At 51.2% G+C, this 21,016-nt stretch overlaps 1 protein-coding gene across 3 annotated transcripts in view; it reads left to right on the top strand.

Moving 5' to 3' along the window:
• Positions 1–21,016, top strand: part of LRP4 (LDL receptor related protein 4) — a 118,032-nt gene that overhangs the window by 61,170 nt on the left and 35,846 nt on the right. For all 3 annotated transcript variants that reach the window (XM_054027714.1, XM_054027713.1, XM_054027715.1), the window contains exons 3-5: positions 15,481–15,597; positions 18,876–18,989; positions 19,442–19,558. In XM_054027714.1, coding sequence (XP_053883689.1) covers positions 15,481–15,597; positions 18,876–18,989; positions 19,442–19,558 — 348 coding nt within the window. The remainder of the gene's footprint in view (positions 1–15,480; positions 15,598–18,875; positions 18,990–19,441; positions 19,559–21,016) is intronic.

The following is a 21,016-nucleotide window of genomic DNA, read 5'->3' as shown; positions in this document are numbered from 1 at the left end:
ATACAGGTGTTCCCGTACCTAGACGACTGGCTGGTACGCGGTCGCACCAAAGAGCAAGTTCAAGCTCACATCCACAGAATAGTGCACACATTCAACGAGTTGGGCATCCTACTCAACAAGGACAAATCCACTCTAGAACCTACCCAGAGAATAGATTTCATCGGCGCAGTTCTAGACTCCAGACGTGCACAAGCCATCCTGCCAGACAACCGCTTTGGCACCATCACGAGCCTCATTCAAGGGCTCCAGGCCTTCCCAACTACCACGGTGAGGTCGTGCCTTACCCTGCTGGGTCACATGGCTTCCTGCACGTACGTAACCAGGCATGCCAGACTTCGGCTTCGCCCACTCCAGACCTGGGTGTCATCAATATACCGTCCACATCGGGACAGCCTGAACATGGTGGTCACGGTCCCGAACTCGGTCCTGACCTCCCTCACCTGGTGGCTAGATCACAATGTGGTCTGCGAGGGGATGCCTTTTCACACCCCACAACCCTCTCTGCACCTGGTCACAGACGCTTCATCTCTGGGTTGGGGCGCCCATCTCAACGGACACCATACCCAGGGCCTGTGGACTGCACCCCAGTTAGCCCTGCACATCAATGTTCGGGAGCTGATGGCGGTGCGCCTGGCGTGCCAGGCATTTCTCAATCAACTACGTGGCCGTTGTGTGTTAGTTCTCATCGACAACACCACGGCCATGTTTTACATCAACAAGCAAGGAGGAGCACGTTCGTCAGTTCTATGCCAAGAGGCCATTCGCCTGTGGGACTTCTGCATCGCCCACTCAATCCATCTCACGGCATCGTTCCTCCCTGGAGTCCAGAACACTCTAGCGGACCGACTCAGCAGGTCCTTCCAGACACACGAGTGGTCTATCCGTCCGGACATCATACATTCCATCTTCCGGAGGTGGGGGTTTCCCCAGATAGACCTGTTTGCATCCCGAGACAACAGGAAGTGCCACGTGTTCTGCTCCCTACAAGGTCGAGCTCCGGGCTCCCTCTCGGATGCGTTTCTCCTTCCCTAGAAAGACCACCTGTTTTATGCCTTCCCTCCGTTTCCTCTGGTCCACAAGGTACTGCTCAAATTGCGCAGAGACCAGGCACAGGTAATTCTGATCGCTCCAGCGTGGCCGAGACAACATTGGTACACCACACTGTTGGAACTCTCGGTTCAGACTCCGATCCCGCTTCCGTTATGTCCGGATCTCATCTCTCAGGACCACGGCCGGTTGCGTCACCCCGACCTGCAATCACTCCACCTCACGGCGTGGCTGCTCCATGGTTCACCCAGGCAGAGCAGCAATGCTCGCTCTCTGTCCAACAGATTTTGCTGAGCAGTAGAAAGCCCTCAACACGCACCACGTACCTGGCCAAGTGGAAGCGGTTCTCCTGTTGGTGCGAACAACGAGCCACGTCCCCGTTGCAGGCACCCATTCCCCTCATTTTGGAATATCTCCTCTCCCTAAAACAGCAGGGGTTGGCGATATCTTCAATTAGAGTTCACCTGGCCGCTATATCGGCCTTTCACCCAGGGGAACTCGCGTCCTCGGTATTCTCTAACCCGATGGTCGTTAGATTCCTCAAGGGCTTAGACCGGATGTACCCACAACAACGTCAGCCGGTCCCGACGTGGGACCTCAACCTGGTTCTCTCCAAGCTCACAGGTCCTCCATTCGAGCCACTGGCCACCTGTTCACTTCTGTACCTATCCTGGAAGACAGCCTTCCTCGTAGCCATCACCTCAGCAAGGCGTGTTTCTGAACTCAGGGCGCTTACATCTGAGCCCCCTTACACAGTTTTTCACAAGGATAAAGTGCAGCTTCGTCCACACCCTGCCTTTCTCCCTAAGGTGGTTTCTCCTTTTCATATCAACCAGGATATATTTCTCCCGGTCTTTCATCCTAAACCACATGCCACTCGCCAGGATCAATGTTTGCATTCCCTGGACGTACGTAGGGCCCTGGCCTTCTATATTGACCGCACAAAGCACTTTAGAAAGACGACGCAACTCTTCGTTGCAGTGGCCGACCGAATGAAAGGCTCACCGGTCTCCTCACAACGCCTATCCTCCTGGATTACGTCTTGCATCCGGACTAGCTATGACCTGGCAGGTGTCTCAGCACCGCACCTCACCGCTCACTCCACGAGGGCCCAAGCTTCCTCGACTGCTTTCCTGGCACATGTTCCGATCCAGGACATTTGTAGAGCGGCGGTTTGGTCATCAGTCCACACATTTGCAGCTCACTATGCACTAGTGCAGCAGTCCAGAGACGATGCTGCTTTCGGATCAGCGGTTTTGCACACAGCAATGTCTCACTCCGACCCCACCACCTAAGTTGGGCTTGGGAGTCACCTAATGGAATGGATATGAGCAAGCACTCGAAGAAGAAAAGACGGTTACTCACCGTTGTAACTGTTCTTCGAGATGTGTTGCTCATATCCATTCCAAACCCGCCCCCCGTCCCCACTGTCGGAGTAGCCGGCAAGAAGGAACTGAGGGGGCGCCGGGTCGGCTGGGGTATATATTCAGCGCCATGAAGGCGCCACTCTAGGGGGCTCCACAGCCGACCCGCCGGTGTTGCTAGGGTAGAAAATCTTCCGACGATCGTGCACGCGGCGCGCACACACCTAATGGAATGGATATGAGCAACACATCTCGAAGAACAACAGTTACAACGGTGAGTAACCGTCTTCTGTCCAGTCCCAACTCACTCCAGTTGCACGAATTATGATACCTACAGACAGATTTCACAATGCATGTCAGAAAGGGGCCATGACCGGCACACTCTGCAGTGCAGGGTCAAAGTGAAGGAGCTGCGGAATGCCTACTACAAGGCACGGGAGGCAAACCGCCGCTCTGGTGCTGCGCCCACGAGCTGCTGGTTCTACAAAGAGCTGGACGCGATACTCGGTGGTGACCCCGCCTCCACTGTGAAGGCCACTGTGGATGCTTCGGTGGCTCACGTGCCAGTTGAGAGTGGACTGAGCCAGGAGGAGGAAATCTTGGACGAGGATGTGGAGGGGGAGGGGGACGCAGAGGATGACTCAGAGGTCAGAGATGCATGCAATCAGGAGCTCTTCTCTACCCCAGAGGAGGCTAAGCAGTCACAGCGATGGGAGCTTGGTGAAGCACAGGAGAGGAGGCCCCTGGTAAGTGGCTTTGATTTTGGGAATTGCTGAAGTAAGTTATTGGGGGCACGGGAGTTGCAGAAAGCAAGCTTGTGTCTTTATGATGCGCGTACCACCACATGCCCAGTCTGAGCGATGGAACAGGGTGTTGATTGACTCCCTCAGTTCATGGGAATCTGCCTCAGAGATCTCCAGGAAATTCTCATGGAGATACTGGGCAATCCACTGCCGCAGGTCCTTTGGCAGAGCTGCTTTGTTTCTTGCCCCCTTAAGGGTAACTTTCCTGCGCCACTCTGCCGTCTCTGGCGGGTGGTGGGGGGGACGACCAATGCTGCGCACAGGTGAGCTGCAGAAGGGCCAGGGCAGAAGCCACAGTCTTGGAGAAGACCCACCCTTAATTCCCTGCTCACCCTCAGCAGTGAGATATCTTCCATAATGAACACAGCCTGTGGAAAATGTGGGGACAGTAATGATTATAAGGCCCCCACCTACAGTGGTGGCTCTCCCCAAGAGCCACGTGCCCAGTGTACAGTACGGTCCTGGAACACTGATTTCCCCTGCCACTCCTGCGACTACTCACCATTTTGGGGGTCTTGTGGCTCATGTGTGCTTGCCTGGGGTCAGCCAGTTAGTGACAGGTACGTGAATAGTGGCTGTGTTTTAAATCACTGAATCAGTGGTCTGTGTGTTGGAAACAATACTGCTTCTGTAAAATGTTGCATTTTGGCTTCACAGATATGACCTTGGGAGCCCAGCCTCCCTCTTTTTTATCGCCAGCTGAATGGCTGCGCAGAATTAGAAAGCAGCCACGAAGAACTAAAGAGGACTTTCTGCGTGATGTCACCATACACTCCATGGCTGAAAAACAAGAATTGAAGGAATGGCGGGGCAGTGAGAAGAGGGACCAAAAGGAGAACGCAGCGCACCAGAACGAAGCCACGGAGCGGCTCTTAAACGTATGGAGCGCCAAGTGGACATGCTTCAGGCGCTACTAGCACTGCAAACCAAGCAGCTCTGTGCCTGCCCTCCTCTGCAACTGTTGTCACAAAACACTCCCATGCGCCCCCCCCCCCAGACGCCGCCAACACACTATCAACCTCCTGGCTCCAGTCTGTACCTGCTGCATTCCATTCCTGCCCAGTCACAGTCCAGCCCTGCGGATTCCCAGTACTCACTGCACTCAACACCAGTCCCTCTGCTGAAGAACAGTACCTGCTGCACTGTACTCCAAAGGAGAAGGTTGCTTATGATACCTGGACATACACAAATCTTTAACGGTCCTGGGATCCCACCTCCTCCTGAGACCCTCCCATCCCCCACAGTGCTGATGTGTTTTTTGTTTGTCTCTCTCCTCTGGTTGTTGTTTTTTAATAAAAGAATTGTTTTGGTTTGAAAGCAATCTTTATGCCATTAATTGAAACCAAACAGAGCCCTGCAAAGCAACAGGCAATTTTCTTAAATCTCCGCAGTGCATCGTCTGCACCAATCACAATCACCTCCTAGTATTACAAGCACTGCACTCCCAAGCATAGCAACAAATATTAGTGGCTTTCAGCTTCAAATTGCTACCTCAGGGCATCCCTGATCCTTATGGCCCTGGTCTCTGGCTGTTCAAATTCAGCCCCCAAGTGCTGAGCCTCGGCGGTCCAGCCCTGAGTGAAGCTTTCACCCTTCCCTTCACAAATATTATGGAGTGCACAGCGTGTGGCTATAAGCATAGGAATATTGTCATCAGCCAGGTTCAGTCTCCTATATAGGTAGTGCCAGCGGGGCCTTTAAACGGCCAAAAGCATACTCAACAAGTATTTTGCACTTGCTCAGCCTGTTGTTGAACTGCTCCTTGCTGTCAAGGTTCCCGTATATGGCTTCATAAGCCATGGCATTCAGGGGTAGGCAGGGTCTCCCAGGATCAGAATGGGCATTTCGACTTCTCCTACGGTGATCTTCTGGTCCGGGAAGAAAGTTCCACCTTGCAGCTTCCTGAACAGGCCCATGTTCCGAAAGATGCGTGCATCATGCATCTTTCTGGACGAGCCTGCGTTAATGTTCGTGAAATGTCCACAGTGATCCACAAGCGCTTGGAGAACCATAGAGAAATACCCCTTCAGATTAATGTACTCAGTGGCTAGATGGTCTTGTGCCAGAATTGGAATATGTGTGCCATCTATCGCCCCTCCGCAGTTAGGGAAGCCCATTTGTGCAAAACCATCCACAATGTCACACACATTGCCAAGAGTCACGGTCTTTCGGAGCTGGATGCAATTAATGGCCCTGCACACTTCTGTCAACATGAATCCAACGGTCAACTTTCCCACTCCAAACTGGTTAGTGACCGATTGATAGCAGTCTGGAGTAGCCAGTTTCCACAGTGCAATCGCCATGCACTTCTCTAATGACAGGGTAGCTCTCATTCTCATGTCCTTGCACCGCAGGGCTGGGGCGAGCTCATCACACAGTCCCATAAATGTGGCTTTCCTCATCCAAAAGTTCTGCAGCCCAGACGTGCATGACAAATAAGCATTCAGGCTTATTTCCAGAGCCCAAAAGCGGCATTCCACTGTGATCAGCACCTCCGTGAATGCCACAAGTAATCTTCAGTCGTAGCTACTATATGTGGCAAGATCAATGTCGCACTCCTCTTGCCTTTGTAGTTTAAGGAATAACTCCACTGCCACTCGTCACGTGTTAGTGAGATCGAGCAGCATATTGGTCACCACTGCAGGATCCATTCCTGCAGACTGAAGAGGCAGAGCGCGCAGTACACAAACCATTGAAAGATGGCGCCAAATGCAGACGGAAGCGCAGGGATTGCTGGGATGCTAAGCAATGCATCAGAGGGCATTGGGACAGGACCCAGGATGCCCCACGGCCCCCTCCGCCTTCCCACAAATCTTAGCGGCACAAGAGGAAGTGATGCTCTGTGGGATAGCTGCCCAGAGTGCACTGCTCCAAATACCGATGCAAGTGCCACATGTGTGAACACACTATTGTGCAAGCAGCTGACAGTGTGAACACCCAACCGCGGTTTCTTTTCACTGCTCTCTGAGCGATGATGTAACTCTGCCAGTGTAGACATACCCAAAGTGTGTGTGTGTAGAGTTTCTCCCCTATATTTCCAGTTTAAGGAGAATGAATGCACCAGTGAGTAAAGGCGTTGGAGTAGCCTTTTTTCCATTTCAACCTATGAAGCAAGTTTGCATGGTTTCTGGGTTAGTCACTTTTCCTTTGTTCCCCACTTGTTACCCTTCCTCCTTCCTCCAGCCCCTGCCCGGCTTCCCTGAAGCTTTGCTCAGTTTTATTGCATCAGAGTAACTGGTGTATCTGACTTGCACAGGGTCTTCCCCTGGCCGTGAGGATTATCAGTAATGGCCTGGGCAAGGAGAATCTACCCTCTGCCAGCATATGTGTTCTCTGCCTACCTCTCTGTGGCAGGGACTGCTTCCCTCCCAAAGCTGAACCCCTGCTATTACGGGAGCCAATTAGTCCATTTCATATTTGCTTCCTGCTCTGGTTCATGTTTAGAAGCCAAAGTGCTGTAGTAATAATAGTAATAAGCACCCTCGCAGCTGTCATGCCAGCTTCATAGACTTTCTTTCGGGTGTCAGCTCTTTGGCTCCATGACAGCATCTGTTTTGGAACCACTTGCTACATGTGCCAAAGCAGCTCAGCTGCCTACACACCTTAGCCCAGCAGAGGTTGCCTGGGATTGTTGCTAACCAAAGCAGAGTGTAGGCAGAAGACTGGTCTTCTTGTCTGCATTCACTTTCAAGTGCAGCCTGGCCCTTTCCTAGTCACTGGAAATATTTCTCTTTTTTTTTTTTTTTTTTTTTTTGTACATGTGGGTACCATTTTATGAGGCCAAGGTGGGAGAAGAACTGAGTAAATTCAGCCTCAGCCTTGACAAACTGGCCACTTCCCAAAAGATTTCTTTGTTTCATCCCAGCTGTCCCTTTTCCATGGAGTCTTCCTGCTCTTATGAACATACTCCACCTGTGCTTGTATTGGCCCCGTTCTGCCTTTGAACGGTCGGCTCTTTGGGACTTGCTTGCTTGACCCAACATCCTGTTGTGCCACACTTTCTGGGCTTAAGGAGAGTGGGGCCTGGTTACTCTTTTTGTCTAGGTTATTGAAAATGGGATAAAACTCCACTGTTCTGAACCCAGAAGGAAGTGTAGACAGCTTCTCTTGAGCCACAGGAGTGTGTAACTCATTTTGTTTGAGACCTTTTCCTGGGCTCTGTGTCTCTTTTCACCTATGAGAACTGGTCTGTGTGTGAGATTACTAAACTAATCTGTCCCAGACCAAAACTGTGAGGTGATGCTAAGGGTAAATATTCTTACAGCAGCCTTTTGCTGTAGTTAGTAGGTAAATAAAAAAACAAACACATACTCCATAAATTCCTGATTTTTGAGCAATGGTTAAGAGTTCAGGCTAAACTTAAAAGAATCCCCAACCTTTGAAAGTCTGGAAATTCAAAATAAAGTCCACAACCTACATTAACTCTACCCCTGAAGTGACACCAGCCCCACATTTGCCCTACTTTGGGGATTTTGGCTTTGCAGTTGGCTTAATTCATATCTCTGAAACTAACAGACAAATCACATCACAGAAGATATGGTGCTCCCAGGCACTGGCCTTTGCCACTTCAGGATTGCAAAGGATTTGGTGCTTGTCACAGATGGTCCCTTTCTATTTCTGTCTCATTTTTGCACAGCTTGTGTGGGAGTCCAGATTTTCTGACAGTACATTTGAACATCGAATTCAATGATACCACTAGAGGGAGTATTTTCTATTTTGGTTTCTGGAGAAATAACAGCAAAATGTAGTGGCCTCTGCTGAGCATCCTGATTTCTGCTCAAGGCTGGATTAAGGGTCTCAGTCTTCTATCTTGAGCCTGCTGCACACTCTGCTGATTTCCTTTAGCTAGTAACCATCAGCAACTAACAAAGGCGCGGTGTCCCTGGCCTCTGTGTGTGGCGCAGACCTGTGTGATGTGCTCTCAGCTGGTTCCCCAAACTCTGGGGAGGCACCACTGGGAAAGAAGGGGTGGGGAAAGTCAACTCTAAGGGCATTCTCTTCCTCAGCAAATGTGTGGAGCATGATTGCTTATCACAAATACCATCTTTAAACAGACGGACAAATATAAGACCACTTGGAAACACCCACATTCTGGACACTGGTATCTTCTTGACTATGTCATCATTGGAGCCCATGATTGTACTGATATCCATATTACATGAGTGATGAAAGGTATGGATGTCTGCTGGACAGGGCATTGTTTGGTCAGATCAATTATGAACACGAGGCTTGGACCACAACACCAAAACAACTGAAAGGAATGCAGAAGAGATTTAACATTAGGGCACTTCAAAATCACGCTAGTCGTGAGACCCTTCAGCAACGCCTCATTGAGAGGCTCTCTGACCTACCTGACAACAGCAGTGATATCCAAACACATTGGGAGGAGTTCAAGACCATTATTCACAAGGCATGTGCTGAATCGATTGGATACTCCACTCACCACCATCAGGATTGGTTTGATGAGAACAGCAAGGAAATCCTAGCACTGACTCTTCAGATGAGAAGCACATTTTGCACTTGGCAAAATGAACCCTCTAACCAGCAAAAACAAGAGACTTAGCAGCTTAAAGCTGTAGCTCAAAGGAGGCTGTGTGACATCAAGAATCAGTGGTGGCATGCACAGCCCATGGAGATCCAGAACTTCGCTGATCAACATGATATGAGAATTTTTTTTCAAGCAATGAAAGCCATCTATGGGCCAACCTCAAGTGGCACAACCCGTCTGCAATCTCAGGACAGCTCCACCCTTCTTAAGGACAATGTAGCTCTCAAGCAACGTTGGAAAGAGCACTTTGAGACTCTATTAAACCATGGATCTAAAGTCTCAGCTGCCACCATCGAGTTCATTCCCCAGCAACCAGTAATAGAACCTCTTGCTGACCCCCATCTTCTGAGGAAGTTTGGTGAGCCATCACTCAGACTAGAAACAACAAGGCGCCGGGCCCAGATGGCATCCCCATGGAGGTCTTCAACACTGGTGGAATAGCACTCGTGCAAAAACTTCATCAACTTCTTGTTAGAATTTGGGTTACTGAGGAAATTCCACCTGACCTAAAGAATGCCAATATTGTGACTGTTTTTCAGAAAGGGGACAAGTCAACGTGCGGGAATTACTGAGGCATTGCCCTCCTCTCCATTGCGAGGAAGATCTTTGCTCACATCCTTTTGAACCATCTCCTCCCTCTTGCTGAAGATATCCTTCCGGAATCCCAATGTGGTTTCAGACCATCTCGGGGCACCACTGACATGATTTTTGTTGCACGACAGATCCAAGAGAACAATACCAGCCATTGTTTATGGCATTTATTGACTTAGCTAAGGCCTTTGATTCCATCAATCATGAAGCATTATGGAAAGTGCTATTTAGGTTCGGTTGTCCATTCAAGTTCATTCACGTTCTCAGGCTACTTCATGATGAGCTGACTGCCACCGTCCTCTGTAATTGGTTGTAGACAGACCTGTTTACCATCTGTACTGGTGTTAAGCAGGGCTGTGTTATTGCCTCAACCCTTTTTTCCATCTACCTTGCTGTGATCTTGATTCTTATTCATGACTGTCTTTCTTCTGGAGTTGGGATTGAATATTGCGTGGCTGGCCAGCTCTTCAACTTGTGACGTCTTTATTCTAAAACTAAGGTCAGCAGGACTGTTATCATCAACCTTCAGTATGCTGAAGACTGTGCTATCCTTGTGCACACCAAGGCTGACTTGCAGTCCATCCTAGATCTTTTCTCAGGTGCCTTTCTCAGGCCTTTCATAGCCTGGGACTTTCCCTCAACATGGGAAAGACTAAGGTTCTCCACCAGCCTGTCCCAGCGCAGGTTGCCTCCCTTCTCACACAATTGTCATCGGTGGTGAACTCCTGGAAAACGTTGAGCATTTCCCTTACTTTGGTAGCCACCTCTCCCAGACAGACAATCTTGATGTGCAGATCGAACATAGGATCCATTATGCCAGCGTGTCCTTTGAAATGTTGCTGCGTTGTGACTTTATTGATAGAGAGCTGCAGATGGAAACTAAGATCCTTGTCTACAATGCAGTAGTTATCCCCACTATTATTTTTTGTTGTGAGACATGGGTGACATACTGAAGCCATCTTAAGTGTCTGGTGTGGTGCCACCAGTGCTGCCTTAGGAAGGTTCTCTGTATCAGGTGGGAAGATCGTCGCACCAGTGCCAGCGTGCTCTCTGCAGCTAATGTCACCAATGTTGAGGCAAAGATTATGAACCATCAATTTTGCTGGGCTGGCCATTATGTGCAGATGGGGGATACTCTTCTTCAGAAGCAAGTTCTGTTTTTTCAACTTAGTCATGGTAAGAGGACTTGTGGGGACCAGAAATGTTACAAACTCACCAGGAAAGTATATCTTCAGAAGGGAGGCGTTGACCCCATGAATTGGGACAAGCTGGCTGGCATCGCATCATACCTCAAGCCTCAGCCCGTTTTGAGAGAATTGCCTTACTCGAGAGGCTGAGAAATGGCAGAGGAGGAAGGAAAGGGTACAGCATCCCAGCCAGCAGTTGTGCTCTCTCCAAGCAACCACCTGTCAAATATGTGGAAAAACCTGTAGAGCACGGATTGGACTCCTCAGCCATCTTACGTCTAAGTAATGACTCCTTCCCCCCCTCTCCCCCCGGCAGACATCATCCTCCTATCGAGGGATAGCTGATGATGATGATGGCTCTCAGCTGGAGAGCAGCATGTTGAGTTATTTGTGAGGCTCAAACCCAGCCTGGAGATAGTGTTAGGAAATGTTAATGTAGATTCTGTGAAGAATATAAAAAGCAACCTCTCTCTTTCTTGGTGTCAAGCGAACAGCCCATCTGGTAAGGACTATGAGGCACTTGCTTTCTTGGGTGCCAGGTGATTTCTGCCGCAGCACAAATCAGCGCTAGAGCATTCCAAGGACTGTGGGACATGATTCAGATGGTTCATCTTTCATGACTTTTTCCCTCCAGGACCATAAAAAACAGCAGGAAGTAGTGGATACAACATGTCTACGGTAGATCTAGCTCTGCTGAAATCTTGGATGACTTCCAGTGTGATTGTGCAATAGGGATAAGTACGGAAGTGGTCAGGAGTTCAAAGGCCTTTTTGTGTTGGTCACTGGCAGTAGGCAGAATTAGCCTGTGGAACTCATTACCACAAGGTACCAACTGAGGCTAAGGAGGAATCAAAAAAGGATTAGCCATATATGGTTAGTGAGAACATCCACAGTAACATTACAGAGGATTACAAATACAGTACATAAAATTAATGCATAAAATTAGCTGATGAGAGGTAGAAGGGAGTGAGTTTAGGAATAAGTTTACTCTCTGGGGATGCTGTTGCATAATGGCACACATGGGGGTTTCCTACATTTTCCTCTGAAGCATCTGCTACTGGCCACTGTCAGGATAGGTCCACACCGCAAAAAAGGTGTTCTTAACTGGGGTAGGTAGCTAGTATTAATGTTGGCTAATTCAGTGGAGATATGGCAACTCAGTTTTTAGGCTTGAACTCAAGCTGCTAACCTGAGTGAAAAGTTCAGTTGCTGTGTTTTTGCTGCTGTTTTAAATCCATGTTAGCTAACTCTTTTCTTTTCTTTTTCTCCCAGCCCCAGGATTAGATGGACACTAGTGGTCTGGTCTGAGCTGGCAATTCCTATGTTCTGTGAAACTTCAGCCTTGGGTTTCTTTACAGGAGGCTCTTGAAGAGACGGGCTCTATCTGTGCCCTGGTGTTGTCTGGGCTCGCAGACACACTTGCTGTCTGCTGGGGTGGGAATGGGGCCCTTCTTTGCATGTAGCAGTTTCTGTGTGTCATTTTCTTTTTCCTAGCTCCTCAAGCTTATTTTTCATATTTAAGGAGAGTATGAAATTGGCTGAACTGCTCCCTGTAGGGGTGGAATTTCATTTTGCACAGTTACCTCATGAAGAGAAGCAGGAGTTCAATGGGATGTTGGTATCAGCTGTGAACCAGTGCTAATAGCCTAAACCTCTGGGAGCCTGAAAAATTCTTCCCTAGAGAGTCAGTATGCAAATTCCCTTCCAGGCAGCTTCTGCGCAGCCCTTTGGTGATTAGTCATGCTGGGACTGGGGAGAGCAGACAGTAATGCATATGTTGCGGGGGGCGGGGGGGGGGGAGGGGGGGCGGGGCGGGGCAGATGGTTTTAGCTTTGAAACTGCTGCTGAGGCCAGGAAGGGTCTGGTCTGTGTGCAGTCTATAGAGGCTGCATTAATGGGAGAGAGGCAGAGCTATGGGCTTGTCTTGTCTCTCAAGATCCGAGAACCTGCACTTCCTGGTTGTTTTTTTGGGGGGAGTAAAGTTTTTGAGGAGGGGGTGTGGCCCTCTCTTCCTGCCATGGGGCAGGAGGGGAATTCCAGTCTCCATGTTCAGTCAGCACTGCGATTCTCTAGGAGGAGGTTGTTGGAGGTGTGTCAAAGGAAACAAACCAGCAGCTAGAAAACCTGCTCTGCTGTTGAGTCTCTGGGTGGTAAATGTAGAGACATGTATGTGTGCCTTCCTCTCCATCCAGGCCTCAGACAGGTGGGCGGTTACGTCTACACATGGTGAGGCAACCTGCGGCAGCAAGACTCAGAGCCTGGGTCAATAGACTCAGAATTGTGCTACAGTGCTAAAAATTGCTGTATTGACATTAAGGCTCTGAAGCCTTGGAGGGTGGTGGGCATCAGTGTCCGAGCTCCAGTCTGAGTCACAATATTTATACAGCTATTTTTAATGCTGTAGCATGAGCCCTGTGAGCCCAAGCCCATTGACTGGGCTCAGAGACTTGCTGCTCTGGGCTGTGGAGATGTATCCGAAAAGGCTAGGTGTGATTTTGAACACAGGTCTTTGTAGAATCCTAGGCAGAAAAAATGGAAAAGGCCTTTTGGATCCTCCAGTCTGTCTCTCTGGGGCCAGTGCAGGATTCTGTAGAGATTTGTCCAGTGCTGTTTTAAATGCTGTGTGTGGTGGGGCTTCTGCTCCTTCCCTGGGGAGAATATCCTATACCCTGAGATACCTCATTGTCAGGAAGTTTTCCTTCATATTTGGCCTACTTGTTCCCTCTTAATTTCAGCCCACTGCACCTACTTATATCCCTATGTATCACTCTAAATAGGGGTGATTGAAATATCCATTGTGAATGTTCTTTTCAACAGATGTCTTGTTTTGAGTCCCCTAAACTTCTATAAAGTTGTATTGTACCTACAGCTTTTGTTTAGTTACAAAGTATCTCTAAGACCAGTCAGTGGCTGTGGTGGGATTAGAGTTCAGGTCCTCTTAGCTTCCAGCCCTGTGCCTAGTCTGCCATCCTATGTGGCTTTTGCTATAATGGAAGGGGGAACTGTTCTTTTCAGTTTCCTCCATGGAACCGCTTTGTCAGCTGGAGGGGCTAGCATTTCAGTAGATGGTGTTTAAGGGTGAAACCGTGTTGTAGTGATTTAGCTCATTTAAGAGAGTAAAAGTGGGATGGAAAGTGGGAGTCCTAAGAGGTGGTCAAAAAGCACACTCAGCACTTAAATACCAGGGTGCTAGCTGCCTTACCTTAGCTAGTAAAGGGTGACAAACAGGCTGGGATGCAGAGGGGCTATGCACTGAGGAATTGGGATGAGCTGCAGAGGTGCCCTGCGTTGGGAGATGAAGCCTGTCCCAGGAAGCACCAAGCAGAGAAAAGACCTAGCAAAAGGACCTGAAGTTGCACTTAGGAAGGGGGAACCATGTGTCTGTGAGGCAGAGCAGGCCCTAGACCTCTTGCACCTTTGTGCTGTTATCTTGGGAGCTCTCTGGACAGGCGCTCGGTTCCTTGCCATTTTCCACCTATAGTAGAGAGCCATGCACGCTTCTGGGCTTAGGTCCCTAATATTCCTGCTGAGAAGGGAGAATATTGGGTTCTACGGAGAGGCCTGTTAGGAGGGTTAGTGAAGCTGTGGGAGCCAGGGGTGCAGGCACTTGCTCTGTGGGTTCTGCAAAGCTGCAGGAGGTGCTCTCCCATGCTGAGTTTAATCCTGTTACAGTCCCAGGTGGGTCTGATTAAGTAAAAGAGCCCCTGGGGTTCCTCCGTCTAATCTTCACTGGTTACACAGGATGTTGGCAACAATTCTGAGCTGTGGGGGACCGGAGGTTCGAGGGGGCTGGGAAAATGGAAAGTGTTGCCATCCAGTATGTTCTCTCTCTAGCCCACAGGGGATCTGCCCCTTCCTTTGTCTATTGTGTTGCTGCTGTATTCACCCCCCACCCAGAGTGTTTGGCAGGGAAGGGAGGAGTTATGAGCCTAGCAGAGCAGGACTGTCCTGGCTGGTGACAGCTGGGAGATGCTATCAGCAGGCTGGGCTGGGATGAAAGGGTTTCAGAGACCCAGCCTCTCCTTGCTCTGCTCCTCTTTGTATCATTAAGGTAACATTGTTCTTTGGAGAAGACACCTGTCAGGAGAAGAGCCCTGTGTAAGCCTCCTTCCCACAGCAGCTGGCAGCACTTGAAAGCATGAACCTCCCAGGGCTCAGAGTGTTCCTCTCACCTGTGAGGGAAAGGCAGGGCTGGGCTTATGCTCTACCTCAAATTCCAGCCTTGTGGATGCTCACAGGCCCCTTTAAAGCCACAGTCCAGCAGCCCCACTTTGTTGCCACTCCATTGAACTCATAAAGGTGCCTCCCCTCCTCCCCCATCCTCCTATTTTTTCCTACAGGGCCTGGATTCTGCCATATACTGTGCCTGGGGCAGGGGGTAGCATCTTCATCTGCTGCCTTAAACTTCCTTTTATGAGCCCTAGAAACAAAATCGCATTGGGAGAGCCCCCCTCATACACATGCTATGGCAGGCTGGGCATGTGCCTCAGAAACCCAACTGCTCAACAGCATCACTTCAGAGATGCTTCCTGTGTAATAGACAAGGGAGGACAGGATGCACTGGGGGAGCACGCAGGGAGGGGAAGAATTTAGATATATTTTTATGTTGCTAACTCTCTTTCGAACGTCCGAAAGGATGTGAAACTACAGGGAGGGGACTGGAATGGGGAGAATTGCCTTGTGTAGGGGATGGGAAAGGGAGAAGAAGCTGAATGGGGTAATGTGGCTCGGCCCCTGTATTGGGAAGGTTGGTGCTCCTGTGGTGATGCAGCACTGCTCAGCCACAGGTTCTCAGGGTCTGTTCTCACTGATAACCCGAAACTCATCTTCATTATCGCTTGGGGGCTTGTCCCTTGCTAGCGGGGGAGAGGGAGAAAATGGTCTTTATAGGAATGCTGCTGCAGGCACATAGTGAGTTGACTCCTTTCTCCTGTGTCCAGTGCTGCCTACTTGCTCGCCCTTGGATTTCCACTGTGACAATGGGAAGTGCATCCGTCGCTCCTGGGTCTGTGATGGAGACAATGACTGTGAAGATGATTCTGATGAACAGGACTGCCGTAAGTTAACCCTTCAAGGGGAGGATGACATGCTGCTGAAAGGATGGGTGCCACATTGGCTTGCTAGGCCTCTGGGAAGCTGGCACCCAAATGGTTAACCAGTGTTAACTTTGTTGACACGGGAACATAGGAGTTTTTCCACTCAATCAGACCAATGGCCCATATAATTCCACATGCTGCAGTACCTGATGCTTCAGAGGAGGGTGACCCTCCCCCAGTGCACCTGGCCAGATAATTGTGTAGCTCTTTATCCTGGGGGAGGGGATGCTTCCCGGTCCCAGCTGGAGAACAGTTTACGCCCTCAGCCTGCTAGTTAATGTCCCATGAAGCACTTCCCCAAGCTTCCCAGGGAGCCGAGCTGCTCGTGTGCTCCTTGTTCATGGAAATGCCTAACCCCTGCTAAATCCCACTAAACTGTTTGTCTGGCTGGTTTCCTGTGGCCTCAGGTTCCACTGTCTGACTCCGCTGCTGTGTGGGGCCATCCTGAGGGTCCTCTCCCTTCAAACAGCTTCACTGAGGAGAGTGTTGCAGGGATATTGGCCTGGCCAGAGGCCCAGTTGCTCTGAGACATGGCAACCTGGCACCACATGAGAGAGCCCATCCACTTTTACTGTATCACAATAGCTCTGGCAGCACCTAAGGCTGTTGTCATGCCAGTAAAGTTAACAGAATGTGAATGGAAATATACCTGATCTCTTGCAGCTCCACCCTCTTCCTTCCGTGCTGGGGACAGGGGTTACTTGGGGATTTTTTTTTATAAGTAAAGTGATTAAAGTGCCCCTCCCTGCTCTATGGTTGCCTCATTGCACCCATCTCAGTGACTGTCAGCATGTGCCAGAGAACCAGCTTTTCCTGCAGCACACATCAATGGCAGCTCTCAGGAGCTGCACCTGACATTAGGGTTGGTGTCTGGCTGCTGTTAGATGCTGAGATGCGTGCTGTCAGGCTAGTGCTCTCAGCTCCTCGACACACCCTTCTCCCCAGGTACACTGAGCAATGGGGGAGGAGTGTGCAGGGTGATCCATGTGTATGTGCTCCTGACCCTGCTCCCAGAGCACCTGACTTGATGCTTTCCCTGATGACCCCTTTCCACCTCCCAGCCAACTGCAGAGCTTAACTCATGCCCACCTAGTGCCTTCTTGCCAGCCCTCAGAATGATCCCCATGGGACTGTAGCTATTTAATGTGGGCTACACCCTGATCTCTGCCTCTTATATAGACTGGGGGTGGGGGAGTGTGGAATTAGGGCTCTGTAGGTTCAAGATTTTGTATGACAGTTTGACTGTCCAGCTTTCCGGTATCTTTTCCATGCCTTTATCAATCCTTAGAGCTTGTTAACCAGCTCACATAAACATTCCTCTAGACAGAGATTGGGATGCCCATAGATTTGGGGTGCAAGTGTTTGGTCATTTATGGCAATATTCTCTGGTTCCATCCCCTACCCACCTTGGGAGATCAGAGCGGCAAGGCGGGGTGGTGATTTTAATGGGAACTCTGACACCAAATCCGGTGTCACTGAGAGGGACCCTTCCTCATGACTGTTACATGGCAGCAAATCTAGGGGAAACAGAAGACCTGACAAACAAATATTATGTGCAGGATCCAGCAGCAAACTCTTGCCCCTGTATGGGGATAACACACAAAAGGAACGTGTTGATGAGAAGCAGTTTTATTCCCTGCAGAGCACAGTGCTGTGGAATACGGCAGACTTCTCTGGACCTGAAGCCAAGAGCTTGCTTGAGATTATTTCTGCTGTGGGCTTTGGCATGCACTGTTGCTAACTTGTTCAGGTCTGAGCTGTGCTGACCTTTCACCCTCCACAGAAATGCTGAGTTGGGTGTTGGAGGAGTATGGGCTGTGGATAGGCCCTTTCCAGGGAGTAGGGAAGGGGAAGGAGAGAGATTTGGAACTGTGTAGGGTTACCATATTTCAACACTGAAAAAAGAGGACACTCCATGGGGGCCCTGGCCCTGCCCCAACTCTGCCCTTTCCCCGCCCCCATTCCAACTCCTTCCCCAAAGTCCCTGCCCCAACTCTGCCCCCTCCTCTGAGCACCCTGCATTCCCCCCTCTCCCTCCCGCTCTGATCTTGGTTGGGGGTTGCTAAGTGCTTCCCTGCTCCCCACTTGCCCTGCAGCCCCTGCGCCCCCCCACGTGCCCTGCCCCTGCGCCCCCCGGTCCCTGCAGCCTCTGCACCCCCCCGCCCCTGCTGCCTCTGTGCCCCCCGCCTGCCCTGCCCCTGCGTCCCCCTGCCTCTGCAGCCTCTATGCCACTACCTGCCCTGCTCCTCCTCGCCCTGCACCCTCTGCCTGGCGGGGGCTTCGGAGGCTCACCAGCGACCAGGGCGGCGTGGGTCCCTGCAGCCCCAGCACACGCCGCACTCCCCACTGCGTCCTTCCTGCCATCGCCGAGCACGTTCCCCGGCCTGTCCCCGCTGGAACAGCTCCCGTGGCGCTGGGGCTGCGGGAAGGGTCCCCCAGTGGCCAGGGGGTCCCCGCCCGCGAGGGAAGCCTGAGCGGCTGGCTGGGCCCAGCCTCCCTGTGGTCCTGCTGGCTCGGCTGGGGCGCGCGGTCCGCCCGGCCTGCGGGGGCAGCAGCGGCCCTTCCGCTGCCTTCTATGGCTGAGCCGCCCCCCCTCCCTCCCCGCCCGAGCTCGCTACAATGTAGCCGGGGCGAGCGGGCTGCGCTGCGGACCCGGGGGATCGTGCTGGGGCCGGGCGGACCCTGGCTTATGCCTCCCTATTTCCCCGGACTTGTCCGGCTTTTTGAAAATTCCCCCCGGACAGGGATTTGAGCACCAAAAAGCCAGATATGTCTGGGGAAATCCGGACGTATGGTAACCCTAGAACTGTGGGAAGGAGGAGGACAAAGTTGACTACATGCGTGAGCTCCCAGGAAGTGTGGGTTGGATCAGTGAGGTGAGCTGCCCAGTCTGCAGTACAGGAGATTCTTGTCCTAGCTGAAAGTTTTTGTTGGATCCAGTTCCTCTCAATGAGGGAAGGGTCCCCCTGAAAAGTTGCTGATACTGCAGTCCCTTCCTCATTGTCCTGCAAGGAAATCTCTGGGAGGGGATCTGAAAAGATGACTTGGAATCCTGGGCTGGCTTTGGCTCTCTCTAACCACCCCATGTTGTGCTGTGTGATGGGGGACAAGTTTTCCCTTCATGGTGGCACCCTCTTGGAGGGCATTGTTCAAAAGGGCCCATTTGTGCTGGGCTGAAGACTTGGCTCTGTAAGGTAAATCAGCTTGTCTTCAGCTCACTCTTGGCTGTGTCCTTGTAGCACCACGGGAATGCGAGGAGGATGAGTTCTCGTGTCAGAATGGATATTGCATCCGCAGCCTGTGGCACTGTGACGGTGACAATGACTGTGGTGACAACAGCGATGAGCAGTGTGGTGAGTGGCATGACCATGTGAATGGTCTAATCTAATTAGGGTGCTAATCTCCTAAAGTATGGTAAGGCCACATAGTTGGATTGCCTGAGATGAGCAGCTGGGGACATGCTTACCAGGGTTACTGCTTGGGACCTGAGCCTGTGGGGCTTCTCTTCCAACCAGCAGCCCAGCCTGGTCTCATTTGTCCATGCTGGGACTTGTTGTTCCTTGACACAGAGCTCTGAATTCTTGAGGATTCCTTTCTAATCCAACACCCAATGCTAAACAGAATGAGCACTGCTGGTGTGCCCAGGCACCAGAGGGCATTAGTGTGTTTGGGTGCCCTGGGGGATTCAGTAGTGGCACAGGCGTGTTTGGGTGCTCTGGAGACCTGGGCACAGTGGGTGGCATTGACATGTTTGGGTGCCCTGGGAGATGTGGGCTTTGATTGCATTGCTGTCTCTGGCCTGCAGACATGAGGAAATGTTCAGAGAAGGAATTCCGCTGCAGTGATGGCAGCTGCATAGCCGAGCACTGGTTCTGTGATGGCGATACAGACTGCAAGGATGGCTCGGATGAGGAGAACTGCCGTGAGTATCCTCCTTCCCTCATAGCCTTGGGAGCTAGCTGCTTGCTCCTGCTACCAACCTGGGACCTAGTGTGCCTTCTGTAATATATGTTGGAAATGAACTGGCCCTGTTTGTGCTAGCAGCTTTGCTGTGTTCCATCCCTGGTGCTGGGGGCCATCATCAGCCCCATGGTGCAGAGAAGTACTGTATGTCTCTCTCTGGGTGGTAACCTGGGCTGGCTGCTTCTCTCTTCTGCTGCCAGGCTGGTGTGACCTTGAGCCGGACCCAGGGATCCTGTGCACTACAGATGGGCCATATCATGAAGTGGAGAAGGAGAGGAAGGATCCCTCCCCTCACCTCCCCCTTTGATTCCTGCAGAGAATTCTAAAGGAACCCCCCATGCCTGCACCCCCTTTGGGGTCCCCCCGACCTTCATCTGTTTACTGGGATAGTTTGTTGACAATTTTGTCCAGTATTAGCTAAGTGGATAGAAGAGCTGGGAGCAGTTCTCGGGAGTGTGGGGGAGCCAGAAGCAGCTGTCCCCGTTCTACGGGCCTGTAGCAACAGGGGCAGGATCCTGTTACTCCCCCCCACCCCCTTGCTCTTGAGTCTCTGAGCGGCAGTTAGTGTCTGTGGAAGTTGCAGAGCTCCCCTCCCCCACTCGGCTCTCAAGGGCATTTTGCAGAATTTGTTCTAGATAGGAGGAAACTTCAAAAGGCTCTGGGAGGGGGATCAGGGCCTCCAGCTCCTGAAGGGCGGGAGGGGGTATGCGGGGAAGGGGGAGGGGGAGTTGTCTTTTATCTCTCCAGATAATGAGAGCTGGCAGGGAGCCAGAGCTGCAAAGATTTCTGAGCCTGGAAAGAGCTCTGAGAAGAAGCCAACCTCCCTCCCTCCTTCCAGCTCCCCTGCCTGTCCTTACCCTGCTGGCCATGGACAGGCCCTGGGGAAGGGAGAGGGAGACCTCCAACTTCCTGCTGCATGGCAGGATGGGGTAGAAATGGTGTCGCCTCCTCACAGGCTTAGTTTGTGTTTCTCAAAGCCTGCCTAGTCCCCTTTTCTACTTTCTGACTGTTTTGCAGCTAAGCATTTTATTTGGATAGCAGGGTCGGTCTCCTACCCTTTCTCCTTTTATCCCCCTCCCCCGGGCTGCCAGCTGCCCTCTCTTCCCTGAACCCCACTGCCTGCCTGTTCAGCTCTCTAGAAGAGCACCTGGAGCCAGTCAGCTGGGCTCCTGTTCAGCATCTGGATATCAGACACTGGCATGAAATAAAGCTCTTACTGGGTGTCTGTTGCTTTTGCCCCATGCTCCCAGCTGGAGGGGCAATTCTCTATGAATTCCTAGCAGTGGCAGCTTTCAGTCCAGTCCCCATCCCAAAGCCTCTCCATGACTCCAGAGATCACCAAGTTATTAGCTGGGTTCTTCAGCCTCCATGTGCTTAAATGTTGCATTTTCTTCTCTGGACAATGCCCCACAGCTCC

The sequence above is a fragment of the Malaclemys terrapin genome, chromosome 4 (assembly GCF_027887155.1).
Source record: "Malaclemys terrapin pileata isolate rMalTer1 chromosome 4, rMalTer1.hap1, whole genome shotgun sequence".
NCBI classification, from domain to species: domain Eukaryota; kingdom Metazoa; phylum Chordata; order Testudines; family Emydidae; genus Malaclemys; species Malaclemys terrapin.
The sequence above is the reverse complement of the archived record's forward strand: the minus strand, read 5'-3'. Positions and strand labels throughout refer to the sequence as shown.